This window comes from Saccopteryx leptura, chromosome 2 (assembly GCF_036850995.1).
Source record: "Saccopteryx leptura isolate mSacLep1 chromosome 2, mSacLep1_pri_phased_curated, whole genome shotgun sequence".
Taxonomy (NCBI): domain Eukaryota; kingdom Metazoa; phylum Chordata; class Mammalia; order Chiroptera; family Emballonuridae; genus Saccopteryx; species Saccopteryx leptura.
This window is the reverse complement of record NC_089504.1, coordinates 382,850,496-382,867,190: the sequence shown is the minus strand read 5'-3', so window position 1 is coordinate 382,867,190 and position 16,695 is coordinate 382,850,496. Positions and strand designations below refer to the sequence as shown.

At 46.7% G+C, this 16,695-nt stretch overlaps 1 protein-coding gene across 2 annotated transcripts in view; it reads right to left on the bottom strand.

Moving 5' to 3' along the window:
* The window catches only part of SMARCB1 (SWI/SNF related, matrix associated, actin dependent regulator of chromatin, subfamily b, member 1), a 35,794-nt gene that overhangs the window by 15,835 nt on the left and 3,264 nt on the right, over window positions 1-16,695 (bottom strand). The window contains exons 2-5 of one of the 2 annotated variants that reach the window (XM_066365476.1): window positions 14,541-14,679; window positions 12,788-12,917; window positions 8,036-8,173; window positions 6,263-6,390 (exon numbers count right to left, since the gene is read on the bottom strand). In XM_066365476.1, coding sequence (XP_066221573.1) covers window positions 6,263-6,390; window positions 8,036-8,173; window positions 12,788-12,917; window positions 14,541-14,679 — 535 coding nt within the window. The remainder of the gene's footprint in view (window positions 1-6,262; window positions 6,391-8,035; window positions 8,174-12,787; window positions 12,918-14,540; window positions 14,680-16,695) is intronic. The other variant, XM_066365477.1, reaches the window with a different exon arrangement.

Here is a 16,695-nt window from a genome sequence, read left to right as displayed (position 1 = left end):
GAGAGAGAGACAGAGAGAGAAGGTGGGGAGGAGCTGGAAGCATCAACTCCCATATGTGCCTTGACCAGGCAAGCCCAGGGTTTCGAACCGGCGACCTCAGCATTTCCAGGTCGACACTTTATCCACTGCGCCACCACAGGTCAGGCCCGTCCATGTGTTTTTAATTTGAATGTTCATGTGTTCACTAATAGTATACAAAAACACAATTGATTTTTGCATGTTTATCTGATAGCTTGTGACCTTACCGAACTGTTATTCTAGTAAATTCTTTTGTAGGTCGCTTGGGATTTTCTATGTAGACAATCATGTGACCTATAAATAATGACAGTTTTGTTTCTTCCTTTCTGATCCATTATGTCTTTTATTTCATTTTCTTGCTTTATTGCACTGGCCAGTACTTCTAATACTATGTTGAACAAAGTGGTAAAAGCAAATATCTGTGCCTTGTCCCTGATCTTAGGGAGAAAGTGTTTGGTCTTTCACCATTAAATATGTTAGCTATAAGATTTTTTGTATTTGGTACAATTGGTAATTTATTTCTTTATTTTGTGGTCAGTCTTGCTAGAGGTTTGTCAATTTTACTGATTTTGTCAAAATACATTTTCTCTATTGTTTTCTAATTTCAATTTCATTGATTTATGTTCTCTTTTTTATGTCTTGCCTTCTGTTTGCTTTGATTTCATTTTGTTCTTCATTTTCTTTTTTTTTTTTAATTTTTGGTTGATTTTAGAGACAGAGGGGAAGGGAGGTAAGAAGGGAGGGAGTGGGGAAGGGGGAGAGAATAAGAGAGAGTGAGAAAGAGAGAAGAGTATTCATTTATTGTTCCATTTAGTTGTGCATTCATCAGTCACTTGCTATATGTGTGCTGATTGAGGATTGGACCCATAACCTTGGTGCTGCTGCTTTTTTTTTTTTTAAGAATTTTTTATTTACTCATTTTAATTTTTTTTAATTTATTATTATTTTTTTTGTATTTTTCTGAAGCTGGAAACGGGGAGACAGTCAGACAGACTCCCGCATGCGCCTGACCGGGATCCACCCGGCACGCCCACCAGGGGCGATGCTCTGCCCACCAGGGGGCAACGCCCGCCCCTCTGGGGCCTCACTCGGCTGCGACCAGAGCCACTCCAGTGCCTGGGGCAGAGGCCAAGGAGCTATCCCCAGCGCCCGGGCCATCCCTGCTCCAATGGAGCCCCGGCCGCGGGAGGGGAAGAGAGAAACAGAGAGGAAGGAGGGGGGGGTGGAGAAGCAAATGGGCGCCTCTCCCATGCGCCCTGGCCGGGAATCGAACCCAGATCCCCCGCGTGCCAGGCCGACACTCCACTGCCGAGCCAACCGGCCAGGGCCTATTTACTCATTTTAGAGAGGAGAGAGAGAGAAGGGAGGGAGGAGCAGGAAGCATCAATTCCCATATATGCCTTGACTAGGCCTTGAACTGGTGACCTCAGCATTCCAGGTCTATGCTTTTATCTACTGTGCCACCACAGGTCAGGCAACCTTGGTGTTTCAGCATGATGTTCTAACTGACTAAGCTAACTGGCCAGGGCCCTTTTCTTTGGTCTTTTTTTTTTTTTTTAATTTTTTTTTTTTAGTTTATTGATTTTAGCCAGAGAGGAAGTAGAGAGATAGAGAGAGACAGGAACATCAATCTGGTCCTGCATGTGCCCGGACTGGGGATTGAACTAGGCAACCTCTGTGCTTCAGGTTAATGTTCTTACCAGTGGAGCTATCCAGCCAGGGCTTTTTTCTTTGGTTCTTAAAGTGGAAGATTATATCAAGTCAATGGAAAAATTAAAAAAAAAAAAAAAGGCTATCACAGTCCTGGCGTGCACATGCTCATTCTCCCCCCACACCCATCCCCCAAAGCACGCCGCTCAAAATCTTTTCAAGTGTACTTTCCTAAGCTACAAGGGCCCTTCTTTTGCCTCTGTAACTTGTTTTCTTTTTTGTATGTGTGATAGAAACAGATAGAGACAGAGAGAGGGACAGATAGAGACAGACAGGAAGGGAGAGAGATAAGCATCAATTCTTCGTTGCAGATTCTTAGTTGTTCATTGATTGCTTTCTCATATGTGCCTTGACCGTGGGGCTACAGCAGACCGAGTAACCTCAGCTCAAGTCAGCGACCTTAGGTCCAAGCTGGTGAACTGTGCTCAAACCAGATGAGCCCGCACTCAAGCTGGCAACCTCAGGGTTTCAAACCTGGGTCCTCCGCATCCCAGTCCGATGCTCTCTCCACTGTACTACCACCTGGTCAGGCTATAACTTGTTTTCTTAGCTCATTTCTTCTAAAACTCACTTTTATTACTTCTGTAACTTTCTAAATAAACTTTCTCTTATAATTTGAAAAAAAAAGGCTATTACTTCCCTTATACACACTAAATATCACTCTGGGTAGAGGAAGAGTTCACAGAAAAACAGTATTTTGGTACTTAAAGTGTTTGTACTAAGTTACATTTAGTGGGATATGATATGTTGCATGAGGACTCCTATAAATAACATCCCGAAGAAACCCATGGTGGAATTCACAGACAGTTGCTGGTTTTCATTACATTATACTGAATGTAATGTATACCATGGAAGAGGTTCTCTTTGACTTAAGTATTGTATTATGTGTGATTCTGTTCCTTCTTCTTCTTTTTTTTAAGTGACAGGAGGAGAGGCAGAAAGACTCCCACATGTGCCCTGGCTGGGATCCACCCAGCAACTTCTGCGTGGGGCCAATGCTCAAATCAGCCAAGCTATTTTTTTTTTTTTTTTTTTCTTTTTTCATTTTTCTGAAGCTTGGAAACAGGGAGAGACAGTCAGACAGACTCCCGCATGCGCCCGACCGGGATCCACCCGGCACGCCCACCAGGGGCAATGCTCTGCCCACCAGGGGGCGATGCTCTGCCCATCCTGGGCGTCGCCATGTTGCGACCAGAGCCACTCTAGCGCCTGAAGTATAGGCCACAGAGCCATCCCCAGTGCCCGGGCCATCTTTGCTCCAATGGAGCCTTGGCTGCGGGAGGGGAAGAGAGAGACAGAGAGGAAAGCGCGGCGGAGGGGTGGAGAAGCAAATGGGCGCTTCTCCTGTGTGCCCTGGCCGGGAATCGAACCCGGGTCCTCCGCACGCTAGGCCGACGCTCTACCGCTGAGCCAACCGGCCAGGGCCCAGCCAAGCTATTTTTTAGTGCCTGAGGCTGATGCTTGGACCACCAGCCAAGCTATTTTCAGCGCCTGGAGCAAATGCTTGAACCAACTGAGCTACTGGCTACAGGAGGGGAAGAGGGAAAGAAGAGGAAGAAGGAGGGGGAGAGAAGCAGATAGTTGCTTCTCCTGTGTGCCCTGACTGGGGATGGAACCCAGAATATCCATATGCTGAGCTGATGCTCTATTCACTGAGCCAACTGGCCAGGGGTGATTCTGCTTCTTCTGAGTTGAGAACTGCAAAACCAATCACCAAGTCTCTCTCTGCCTAGTTCTAAAAGGCTGAGAGCTATGCCCATCTCATAGCAATGGATGCTTACTGAATTGTGTGTATGAACCAGAGTGTTGGCTTCATTTTATATTTTATATATTATAGTTTCATTTTCCCCTTCATCTACTTTTTCCTAACCACTCCTTTTTCATTTGCTTTATTGTTTTATAACAAGCATTTTATATAAGCTGCCTTACACCCCTTCTGAAACAGGGTGGGATATAAAAAAATAGTAAGAGCTTTCTATGTGTTGTTGGAAAAAAGTAACAATACAATACGTGTACTGATTCAATATGGACTAAGTTCCTATGCTTGGCCAGGGTTCTATGCTAAGTAGTCTATGAAAAACAGCAATAAAAAACAAAGCCCCTGGCATAGAAGTCGTGCTCCGGCAGCCTGCGGGCTTGCAGCAGGAACCAGGCTCCAGGCGCTGGCGCCAGGCCGCGGGGAGGAGGCGGCTTCGCTCCCTGCGCTGCCAGGAGCCCTGAGCCTCTCGGCCCCAGAGAGCGGGAGGCGGCAGCGTCCTCCCCGACGCGTGGCATGTCTGGGTCCCTGGACCCCCCTCGTGGTGGATGGATGCTGCCTCCTGCCATGTTTGCCTAACAGTTGTTCACAATGAATAGCCAGGTTTTGACCCAGGACATTGCCTGCGGATGGAATCACCTACTCTGTGACCTTTGGCCTCAGGCTGTCGTGTTTCCTGGAAGAAAGCTGGGTTTCCCTCCCTGGTTCCCTGGAGGGCCACCTGAACATGGAAAGAGCTTGGTGTAGACAAAACTTCACCTAGAGCCTGACCTGTGGCGTAGTGGGTAAAGCATCGACCTGGAATGCTAAGGTCGCTGGTTCAAAACCCTGAGCTTGCCTGGTCAAGGCACATATGGGAGTTGATGCTTTCTGCCCCTCCCCCTTTCTCTATCTCTGTCTCTCTGTCCTGTCTCTCTCTCACTCTCTCTAAAATGAATAAATGAAATCTAAAAAAAAAAATCCAAAATCAATCAATCAATAAATAAAACTTTACCTAGAAAAAAAAAACCAACAACAAAGCCCCTGACCCCAGGTGTTGAAATAGAGAGGGAGAGAGATGAATTAACAAATAATTATAATTCAGGCCAGCTGAGATAAGCAGGGAACACTATGACAGGTGATATACCACACTGGTGATGGCCTGGCCCCCATGAGCTAGCCCATCCTGGTGCTGGGGCATCACCAGTGCTCTGCACCTGCCCGCAGTTACACTCATTACAACCTCCTGAAACCCTTCATTGGTGTCCCTCATCACTGATGTCCACCTTCACCCACACCTTCTATCTCCCCTTGGCCACATCATCTCTTTGCCAATATCCTCTCTTGCCAGTTAACCTATGGATCCTGGAAGACAGGCACCCCAGCTCTCAGGCCTAGTTCCCAGGGCTGGGCAGAGGCCCTCAGACCAACTGCCAGGGGATGACCACAGGAAGCAGCCTAATCCTTTCAGAAAGCTCAAAGCCACTGCTATCAACAACCACAGGTGTTCCTCCCCAAGGAAATCCCCTCTGGGAGAAAAATGTTGTAAGCTACTGTTATCTGCCATGGAAACAGCTAATAGCAGGGGGAGTTTCAGCAAACTAGGACACAATTCCACACCAATTATAAAGACCAGACAAACCAGGAAGACACTTAAGAAAGTGAAGAAAACTAAAATTACACTTGTACTACAATTACAACTATGTTAAATGTATTTGCATATAAAAGTGACTAAACAAAAAAAATGTGAAACTGAAAACATTAGGGAAGTGAGCATCTGGTGACTCTAAACTTTTATTCATTTAAAAATAGCATTCACTGTTGTTACTTTGTCTGAATACAAATAACATCTTTGTTATACAAAGTCTGAAAGATTCAGGACAAAAATAAGAAAATAAACACATGCACAATCCTCCTTCCAGATGAGATAAAGACTCAACACTCCTGTGGACATCTCCTAACCTTTCTCTTCCACAGTTGCAGAGACTTACATTCAGACTTTGGGAGCAGGGAAGAGCAAGAAGACCTGGTAACAGACCCAGGACTTAGAGCAGGGGTCCTCAAACTTTTACACAGAGGGCCAGTTCACTGTCCCTCAGACCGTTGGAAGGCTGGGCTATAAAAAAAACTATGAACAAATCCCTATGCACACTGCACATATCTTATTTTAAAGTAAAAAAACAAAACGGGAAAAAATACAATATTTAAAATAAAGAACAAGTAAATTTAAATCAACAAACTGATTAGTATTTCAATGGGAACTATGGGCCTGCTTTTGGCTAATGAGATGGTCAATGTGCTCCTCTCACTGACCGCCAATGAAAGAGGTGCCCCTTCTGGAAGTGCAGCGGGGGCCGGAAAAATGACGCCTGACTTAGAGTGAGGATGGAAAGAATGGAGCAGGCCAGGGCAGGCCTCCCAGCCAAGGAGATGAGAGAGACACGAGCATGCACATGCAGCATCTAGAAGAGCAAGGGGTGAACGGGGCTGAAGGTTAGGTATGTGGAAAACAAGGCAGCAGCATCAAGGTCACCATCGAGCTCTAGGAACTGGCAGGCTTCGTGCCAGGCCATCGAACTACTCATGCTCACAGTAGGGAAGGAACCCAAGGGTCATATGCCCAGCCCACAAGAAACAATACCAGAAACAGGATTTGAACACAGAGTCCACACCCTCTAAACCTATGCTACAATGCTCTGAATGTCGTATTCAGAATCCAGAACCTGCCCAATGGGCATCAGACAGGAAAGGGGAGTGTTTACATGGTGGCTGGGCTGGGCTGTCCAGAGCCCCACATACCATTCATGTTCCAGGTAAAGGCATCCCTCAGCTTCTGCCCGTCAATCTCCATGTCTAGCCGGATAGGAACCAGCACCTCAGGCTGAGACGCATTCTCGTGGATCACTGCTGGGTCGTGGTCATCAAAGCTAGAAGTAAATGGCAGCAAAGTCAGCAAGGAGTACTATGGGTACCCCCAGGGCCTCCCTCTCTACACCACTGATCACTGCAAACGTGGCCAAGAGGGAAGCCCACTTCTTATCAGGACTTGTCCACTAAGGGCTGAGTCAGCAGAAGCAAGGCCAGCAGAGGTCACAAGCCACAGGGGCAGAGCTCCAACTTCATGAACACACAGGAAAGGGAGAAAAAGCTGCTGACGTGGGCAGTGGGACAGACCTGAACATACTCTGAAAGAAGGGAGATTTAAGCCCCAAAACAGGCAGAACGTTTGTAGAAAGCTGTGGGAAAAGAAAGGTATTTCCAGATGAGGAAATACTTGAGCAAAGGCCAAGGGACAGGGAGAAGCAAGGAGCTGCTAGGGCAGCAGCAGCCAGAACACTGAAGGCAGGGTACAGATTAGACAAGGGAGCATGTGTGAGACACTGGGAAACTACAAGGTCAAGGTGCCAACAGTTTTCCATGTCCAGCTGCGGAATCCAGTCTTTACCCCAAGGGAGCTCCAGGACTGAGCAAGCACATTACAATGTCATATCTGGATTTTAGGAAAACAAAGAGGTAGGAGATGTGGGGATGTTGGAGGGCATGGGGGACCTAAGGGCATCTGTGGAATACAGAGGGCTGAGAACTGCTCTCAGAGCTTGGGGCAAGGACGACAGACAAACAAATGAGGAAAGCACACTGCATGCCACACAGATGCTCTGGGAAACACAGAAGGGAAGGAGTAGGAGTGGCCATTCTAAAGGTGGAAGGCAGCCCTGGGGAAGTGACATTCAATTAGAGATGCGAAGGAAGGAGGGAGAAAGAGATGGAGGAGGGAAGAAAGGGGGTGAGCCATTCAGATACTGACAAGAGGTGAACAAGGCTGAGCTGTGGAGATGAATGTGGGGGTGGGACTTTAAAAAATAACTCCCAAAAGACAGCTAAAGACTAATCCTTTATCTTATATGGCAAAAAGTGGGGGTACTTTGCAGATGTGATTAAGTTAAGGATCTTCAGAGATTAATTACCCTAATGAGCCCTATATTACATCACGAGTGTCCTTACAAGAGACAGGGGAAATCTGACACACAGAGAAGGGTATATGACCATGAAGGCAGACTGGTGATATGGCTATAAGCCAAGGAATGCTAGCAGCCACCAGAAGCTGAAAGAGGAAGGAACAGATTCTCCTCCAGAGGTCCCAGAAGTGCAACCCATCCAACACCTTGATTTTAGTTCAACAAAATTCCTAGCATCCAAAACTGCGATAGAATAAACCTGTAATGTATTAAGCCACCCAGTTTGTTGCAATTTGTTTCACCAGCCACAAGTAACTAATACAGTAAGAGTCAGGAAATGGCATCTGAAATCAAGAGGCAAGGATTGTGCCCCCAGGAATTCTACTCAAGGTACTGGGGAAATGAGAAGACCATCAAGACTAAAACAGGCAGAGGTGGGGGACTGGAGCAAGCCAGAGACTAGCATCCTAGAAGCTGAGGCAAAAGTTTCACGGAGAAGGGAGCATGGCATTTTAAGGAAAACAAGGTCAAAGGAGAGTATTTTTCTGGGGAGCAGGAGACTAAAATGCATTCAAGCATTAAGGCAAAATCAGTGGAGAGGGCAATGCATGCTCACCAGAGAGGGAAGGTTCTCTTCTTGTCCCGGCCCATTCGATTCCTATTGATGGTCGTGGAACACGGTACAGCATCCAGATGGTGGGAGCTGTTGGGCAGGGTGGGTACCCACTGACTGTTCCTCTTTGCTTTCTGTTCCCTAGAGAGACATGAGAAATCCCCAACTCAGTTTACGAGCCTGATACCACCCACCAGGTATCAAGTCATAGTCAGCGGACACCCGCTATATCCCTGCTGGGCTCCAGCCCCAGTGGGAACTTCTGTGCACCCCAAACTCTATAGGTTTTTTCTATTTTTAAAGATTTTATTTAGCCTGACCAGGCGGTGGCACAGTGCATAGAGCGGACTGGGATGCGGAGGACCCAGGTTCGAGACCCCGAGGTCACAGCTTGAGCGCGGGCTCATCTGGTTTGAGCAAGGCTCACCAGCTTGGACCCAAGGTTGCTGGCTCGAGCAAGGGGTTACTCGGTCTGCTGAAGGCCCGCGGTCAAGGCACATATGAGAAAGCAATCAATGAACAACTAAGGTGTTGCAACAAAAAACTGATGATTAATGCTTCTCCTCTCTCTCCATTCCTGTCTGTCTGTCCCTATCTATCCCTGTCTGACTCTCTCTCTGTCCCTGTAAAAACAAACAAACAAACAAAAAAAGATTTTATTTATTGCCTGGCCTGTGGTGAAAGTGTTGACCTGGAATGCTGAGGTCACCAGTTCAAAACTCCAGACTTGCCAGGTCAAGGCACATGTGAGAAAGAATTGTGAGTTGATGCTTTCTGCTCCCCCTTTCTCTTTCTCCTCTCTAAAAATTAATAAAATCTTATAAAATTAAAAAAATTTTTACTGATTTTATGAGGGCAGGGTAACAAGAAGAATCTTCTTGTTGCTTAACTTCAGTTGTTCACTGATTACTTATCATATGTGTTTTGATCAGGCAAGTCCAGGGTTTTGAACCAGTGACTTCAGTATTCCAGGTCAACACTCTATCTACTGTGCTACCATGGGCGAAACTCTGCAGGTTTCTATTCCCTAGGCTCCCACCAGCACCTGCTCAGAACTACCCAAGCTTGGGGAAGAGTGCCAAGGACCCAACATGTCAGAGCAGCCACCAGCCCAGTGCACAAGCTATAATGTAACATGCTATATGCTGGGCATGGCTCCATGGAAGCACTATCCCTTCTGTGGGGAAAGAATACAGGGAGGAGGCTTCCCAGAGGAGTGGAGACTTAAATACTGAGTTGGGGCCCAATGGGGACAACTGGACGGGAAAGGGTATTTCAGGAGGAGCACAGACAGCAAGAGGCAAAGGCAGCAGGTTGTAGGCTCAGTGGGGGCTGGAAACATGGGACACAGGGAGGGTCCCAATTATAGGGGCTGGCATGTTCTATGAGAAACTGACTGCAACAACAGGTGGCTGAGAATCCCCAGGGGCTTGTAACAGGAAGAGATATGATCAGGCTATTATTTTAGACATGAAGGCCAGCCTGAGATGGCCTAGGCCAGTGATCTGCAAACCGTGGCTCACGAGCCACATGCAGCTCTTTGGCCCCTTGAGTGTGGCTCTTCCACAAAATACCACATGTGGGCGCTACCTCGATAAGGAATGTACCTACCTATATAGTTTAAGTTTAAAAAATTTGGCTCTCAAGAGAAATCTCAATTGTTGTACTGTTGATATTTGGTGGCTCTGTTGACTAATGAGTTTGCCAACAACTGGCCTAGGCAATGCTGCTGGCCTCTGGACTTCAGACCAGTAGAGGTGAGAAAATGGAGTATTGGTAAATACTGTTTGGAAAGTGATGTGCAAAATAATTTTTTTTTTTACAGGGACACAGAGAGAGTCAGAGAGAGGGATAGACAGGGACAGACAGACACGAACGAACAGATGAGAAGCATCAATCATCAGTTTTTTGCTGTGACACCTTAGTTGTTCATTGATTGCTTTCTCATATGTGCCTTGACCACGGGCCTTCAGCAGACCAAGTAACCCCCTTGCTCAAGCCAGCGATCTTGGGTCCAAGCTGGTGAGGGTTTTTTGTGTTTTTTTTTTGCTCAAGCCAGACGAGCCCGCATCCAAGCTGGTGATCTAGGGGTCTCGAACCTGGGTCCTCCGCATCCCAGTCCGACGCTCCATCCACTGCGCCACCGCCTGGTCAGGCGATGCGCAAAATAATTTAAGTAGCCCATGACCCATAAAAGGCTCACTCTTCTCACCAGATCACAGGTTGCTTTTACTACTAGGAAAATAGCAAAAGCTATTTTAAACTGAAGCTCCAGTGTTGGGTTTGCCAGATGAGTGCTTCAGTTCCTATGTTCTGAGTCCCTTTATCATCCTTGAGGCTGCCTTCCCCAATGAGAATACAAGTAATATCAGGGCAGCTACTGTGTGTAATTCACCTATATAAACATCTGCACCAGTCTTCTTCAATAACTGCTTGCTACAACTCAAAGAATGTGACAACTGCTGGATTTCCTGCTGCTTACCCAGTGCCCTTCAGGAGGCCAGGAGACGCTGCTGGCAGCCCTTCCCTTCTCACAGATGATGGAGGGCACAGGCGGTGGCCACGATCTGCCTGGGCCCAGGCCTTCTAACCTTTCTCTTCTAAAGGTGGGGCTACTCATACCTTAGATGTGAGCATCCCTTGATTGAGGGTGGGGGTAGAGGGGATTCACAGCACCAAATTAGGCCAGGACTCTGTCAAGTCTCCTGTACTCAGGTCTTGCTTGGATTTCACCTTGTATCAGAGACCTGGAGAAATGGGAAACGTGGAACTAATCTGGGCAGGGTCTAGAGCTGGGGCAGTAGGACCGGGATCCCTACCACAGCCTATCTGGGCCCACCAGCCACACAGACTCACTTAGAGAACTGAATTTTAAGTAATATATTCCTGAGCCCCACCTAGACAGACTCCCTTCTCTAGGGAGGGCCTGGGAATATGGATTCTTAACAACTTCCATGGGCAATACTGGTGCCACTGGGCCTGTACTTGGGAACCTAGGGTCTAGCACACCACCTCTTTTCTGAGGCTACTAGAACCTACAATGAGGTCCCCACCCCAAATCCTACCCTAACTCAGCAGTAACCTCATTCATTTCCAGTCTGTACTGCTCTGCCAAATTATATCACAGACACAGTGAGCATGAATACATAGCCATGCACAGAATACGAGGATATGAGTCATGTAATTCAACCTTCTTCCACTGCCAGGTTTGCCTGAGAGGGGGGCACCCAGCCTCCACCTGACCTGCCCAGTGAGGGGGAAGGGAGGTGCCAGTCCTCCCATGGGGCTGACTGGACAGTGAGAAGGTGCTTCCTGAGCGTAAAGCTCATCAAAGCACAAAGTGGCTTCCCTGAACTGTTACCCTCACCTGAATGTCCTGTAGTTCTAACCTCCAGGGTAACAAGACTCTACTCTTCCCTCAGCTGTTCCTCAAATGACACGATCATTAGGAAAGTGTTTATCGCCCCATAAAAGATTCTCAGCTGACATGTGCAGACTTGAAAGTCCTCTCCATATGTACTTCATTTCCTTCTGCCACTTCCCTGGGAAAGTCTCACCATTCTTATGTTTTACCACATCCCTCAGGGAAAAAGAAATCTGTAGCGCACACATCTACAACGCTGGCCAGGTTGGATGTGTGCCACCTTTTTTCTGGGGTAAGTGAGGAGGGAGGATTATATAAACAATCCAATAGTTAAGTTGAGAGAAAATCTGAAAAGCAATGATTTTTCAAAACCACATCACTTGAAACAGTAATGCTCTCCACCCCCTAAGTGCTCCCCAGCATAGGAAAACAGGAATGCATGTTTTCTTGAGAACTGAAAGCTTAAGGTAGGCATCACGCACATCTCACACATGTAAACCATGTTTTTGGCTGCTGCAGAGTCTACTTCATTACAATATATAGGGTTACACTAGTTCATTCCAATGAGTGCACCTTTGCTCATTCAGCCTCTCCCTAAGACTGAACACTCAAGTGACTCCATATTTCCCATTATTATCCATAATGCTCCCAAGGGCACCTCTGTATAGATAATGGTTTTTGTTGGTGTGGTTGTTCTTTTAAGGTATTTTTCTGGGAAAAATTCCGAGGGGTGAAATGAATAGGCCAGAAAAGAAAACAGTGTTTGATGTCATACAGCTTTACAAAAAGATCATGCCCACACACAAGCCATCACAGCTTCCATGAGTGCACCTCTGTCACGTCTTCCTCAATTCTTTATGTTGCTTTTTAACTTTTTTTACTTTGAATTTTTAAAATTACACACAAGGACAGACATCATTACTTGTTTGTACTCTCAGTGGGGACCACCCTTTACCTATTTATCTATTGGGGTATGCAAGTTTTCCTTGTCAATCTGAATGAACAAACTCTCTACAACATAACTTTCCAGTTACTTGCCTGTTTGTTTGTTCCTATAAACGCTCTTTCAAAGGTTCTAGATGTATACATTCAAATCTATCATTTGTTTCTTTTATGACTTTATCTGGGCCACCAATTTTCTGACAAATTAGTCCCACTTTCATAGAATTCTTAAGCACTCTCCAGAATCCAAGCCTTGGCTTAAGTGTCTTAGAAATGCCAAAGATACAAAAGAAACTTAAAAGCCCAGCTGGGATGATTTGTAAGCACAGTCGGTAAAGTGCTGAAAAGTATTTCAGTTTCACTTAACCCCAACCAGTTCTGGAGTATGAGAAAAATGCCCACAGGTGTCTTGTGGTGTACAAGAGTACACCTGGCCAGGACTGCAATACCTGAGGTAGGTGGGGGGCTCTGTACTGATGGACACGGCCTTGTACTTCTCATCATTGCCATCCAGAATCTCTTCCACTTCTGAGGCTTTTAACAGAGTCACGCTGGTGGCCAGGGTCGTGTATCCATGATCTGTAACCAGAGACAGAGCTATGTCACCCTGCTGTGGGGCAGCAAGGAGCAGCAGCCAGTAGATGCAGCACATCAAGGTCCTCACATGCAGGAGGTAAGAAAAGCGGGTGTCAACCTTACTACTGCTGAATGCTGGCCTCTTCCAAAAGGGCAATCTGGACTGAGCGCTTTGTTTAGAGGTCCTACTGGGTAAACACTCTCTGAGGATTTCCTTGGACTAATTTGTCCTAGGAGCACTGGTTCAAGGCACAAAGGAAGTGCACAGGGCAGTGGCAGCAGGTACAGCGCAGCGCAGCCAACATGGGCTCTCAGGAGAAAGGAAGGCTCCAGAGTAATACCACCAGTGGGAAGAGGTCGGACACCACTGTAATCCACAACATGAAGCAAAGTGGAGAGATGGAATGAAGGATGAAAAGCACTTTTCTTTTAAAACAAGAGCCCACAGAGTTGAAAAGAGCTGCTTCACATCCAACCTGAACTCCTACGCCAGTCAACACTGCCTGGGAAGCAGGACAGATTCTAGGTAACTCAATTCATAGCTCTTCAAGGGAACCTCGGTCCAGCCTGGTTTCTCCTGGAGAAATAGCCAGTTACAGGGTAGATGTCTCCAAAGCACAAAGTGTAAGAGTCACAAGACTTCCTCTGAGACTTGCGGAGGGGAAAGCAAAGCTGGGAACTCACTGCATTAGTGACTGGTGCCCCACTGTGGGGTGGAGGGAGGACAAAAAGGAGACTTTAAATTGAGTGAGTGGAAATGTTATAGCAGCAGATAAAAAAGAAGCTCTGGCTCCTGCATTAAAAGAATCACTACTTTGCCCACAGTGGACAAGACCACAGCAGCACCTACAGACACTACCAAACAGGACAGACTGCAAAGCTCTCTCTTGCTCTTTCTCTCCTTCACTCACACACACACACACACACACACACACGCAGCTCTCTATAAGATGCCATAGCCAACTGGGAAGCAGTTTCACCATCTGCTAAACATTGTGCTGTGTCTAAACTCAAATGGACCATGAGACTTTCCTGATAGATCTGAAGAGCATCCTTTTGCCCTGCAGAGCTGCCATGGCTGAAGCACACTAGTGTCTCTACTGTCATTAGTGTGGGGCGGCTCACCTAGCAAGCCCCGGGCACATGTCAGGCACAACAAGCAGGGACATGCACATGAGCTCTAGCACACTAACTGCCAGAATAGAGTGCTATGGGATGGATGTGCTCTGGGAAGCTAAGCGGTGAAAGCCCCAGAGGGGAGTGGGAGTGATAGTCACCACCCGCCTGAGGGCTGCATGAGGGTGAGTATGGCAATATGCCACGGCAGATGGCAGAGCATCACAGCATTCCTAAAACGTTTTGAGACCAACATGTCTTCACAGCACCCATTACTGTCCCATCCCTACCCCCCACCCCAGCCCCATTAAAAATACCGGATAAAGGACCACCACTGACTCCTAAGTACCACTTTCCTGCCTGAGCTGCATATGTGCCCCGCCCCTAGGAAGTTCCCTGTCACACTAAGGTCAGGGCTGCAGTGAAGACACTCTGGAGTGAAAACGTTTTATCTTCATGACATAAGCGAGTGGTTTTGAAACAAGTTTACAAACCCTCGTGAAGACGCACCCTTAGTGTTAGGTTTTGTTTTTTTACCATGTGACGATGCAACTATTTTCTTCCTCTCTTCCACAGTGGCTAGTCGCCTCCAGAGTGAGGGATATCTCTTGTACAGAGAACCTCGGAACATACGGAGGTAGTTTCCCACCTATGAGTAAAGCAAGAAGGCTCATTATGAGGGTCGCATCTCCACACAGAGGGGAGGATCCTGGCTCAGAAGCTCCGTCGGATCAAGTGATGGACAAACAGGCCCTAAGTTGGCCATCAGGAATCAGGCTTTCAGCAGCAATAAAAACACATTCTGCTGACATCAAGGGTTCAACTGCAGTGCACATCTGGCCCACATCTGCTCCTCCAGGCGAGGACAATAGCATCTACATCCTGACGACAGGACCAAAGCTCACGAGGCAGGCCCCCAGAGCTCACCAAGAAGCCCCTGGAGCCCACAGAGAAGCTTGCAATGATTTTGATTTTGGACTAAGGATCTCTAGCACGTTCCAGAAACGTAAAGCCTCTTTGACTTTCTTTTATCTTAAGAACAAGACTTTGATATTTTTACGATGTAATAAATACCAAAAAGGTCTCTTAATTTTAGACAGATGCAGTATAATTTCCCCCATGACCCCTGTTACTTTGTTTAGTAACAAAACTCAAACCAGGACTACCAAAGGAATTTTCCAATGAGTTTAAAAAGCACTTATTGGCAATCACCAGATTGCTATATAAATCACTGCTTCCCCAAACAATAGCTTCAGATTGTTTGTACCAAATATTCACAGTATGACTTACTTTATGAAAAGGAAAAAAAAAAAAAACTAGTCCTAAGTTTTTATCAAGAAATTCCATTGTCTCACTGACTTTCCCAAAATGATCACTTGAATTACATGGCAGGAGATGGCCAGTGGACTGTGTGCCAGGTGCCAGCACTACCTGTGACCAGGAACCACATTCCCTTTCTGGGTCTCCTAACTTATCTGTCAGATGTTCAGCAACTCTGTACCCCACCATGAACCACTTCTATTATTTCCCACTTACCTACCCATCACAGTACATTCATTAAATGAATATGTTTCTCCATTTTCCATGAATTAAAGATTTCTCTCTCTCTCTCTTTTTTTTTTTTTTGGATAGAAGCAGAGAGAGAGTCAGAGAGAGGAACAGACAGGAAGGGAGAGAGATGAGAAGCATCAATTCTTTGTTGTGGCACCTTACTTGTTCACTGATTGCTTTCTCATATGTGCCTTGACGGGGGGCTACAGCAGAGCAAGTGACCCCTTGCTCAAGCCAGAGACTTGGGCTCAAGCCAGTGACCTTGGGCTCCAAGCCAGCAACCATGGGGTCATATCTATGATCCCACGCTCAAACCAGCGACCCTGCACTCAAGCTGGTGAGCCTGTGCTCTAGCCGGATAAACCCATGCTCAAGGCAGCAACCTCGGCGTTTTGAACCTGGGTCCTCTGAATCCCAGTACAATGCTCTATTCCTGTGTCATTGCCAGGTCAGGCTGAATCAAAGATTTCTTTGATAAACAATCAGAGCTGCTGAATTGCGTGCGAGTAGATAGCCACAGCACGTCATTCATGCACCACACAGTTATTTGGCTGAAGTGTCATTACCATCCAAGGGTAAATGTAGTTTCCATTAGGTTTTTGAAAAGACACTGACGATAACTCCATTCACTACCATCTTGCAGATCCTGCAGAGCTGCAGGACCCAGACCCTTACTAAGGCCCCTTCAGAACATAGGAGACCAGGATTGCTTTTCTGGGTTTTCCCTGAATCAACTTTTGTCTGCTCCAGCCCTGGTTTTCCAAATGTAAAATAAGTATATGGACTTGGGTCCGACCTGTGGTGGCGCAGTGGATAAAGCATCAATCCTAGAACACTGAGGTTGCTAGTTCAAAACCCTGGGCTTGCCTAGCCAAGTCACATATGGGAGTTGATGCTTCCTGCTCCCCACCCTTCTCTTTTTCTGTCTCTCTGTTCTCTCTAAAATGAATAGTCTTTAAAAACAATGGACTTGGGGATTTCCCAGAGTCCTCCCAGGTCTGTGACTCTGACTGGGAGAATACAACTACCTGCAGATGGCAGAACAGTGACACAAACCACAACTGTAGATACCGTCCCAAGACTGCTCCATGGATGTGTCACGGTAGTGTTGAGC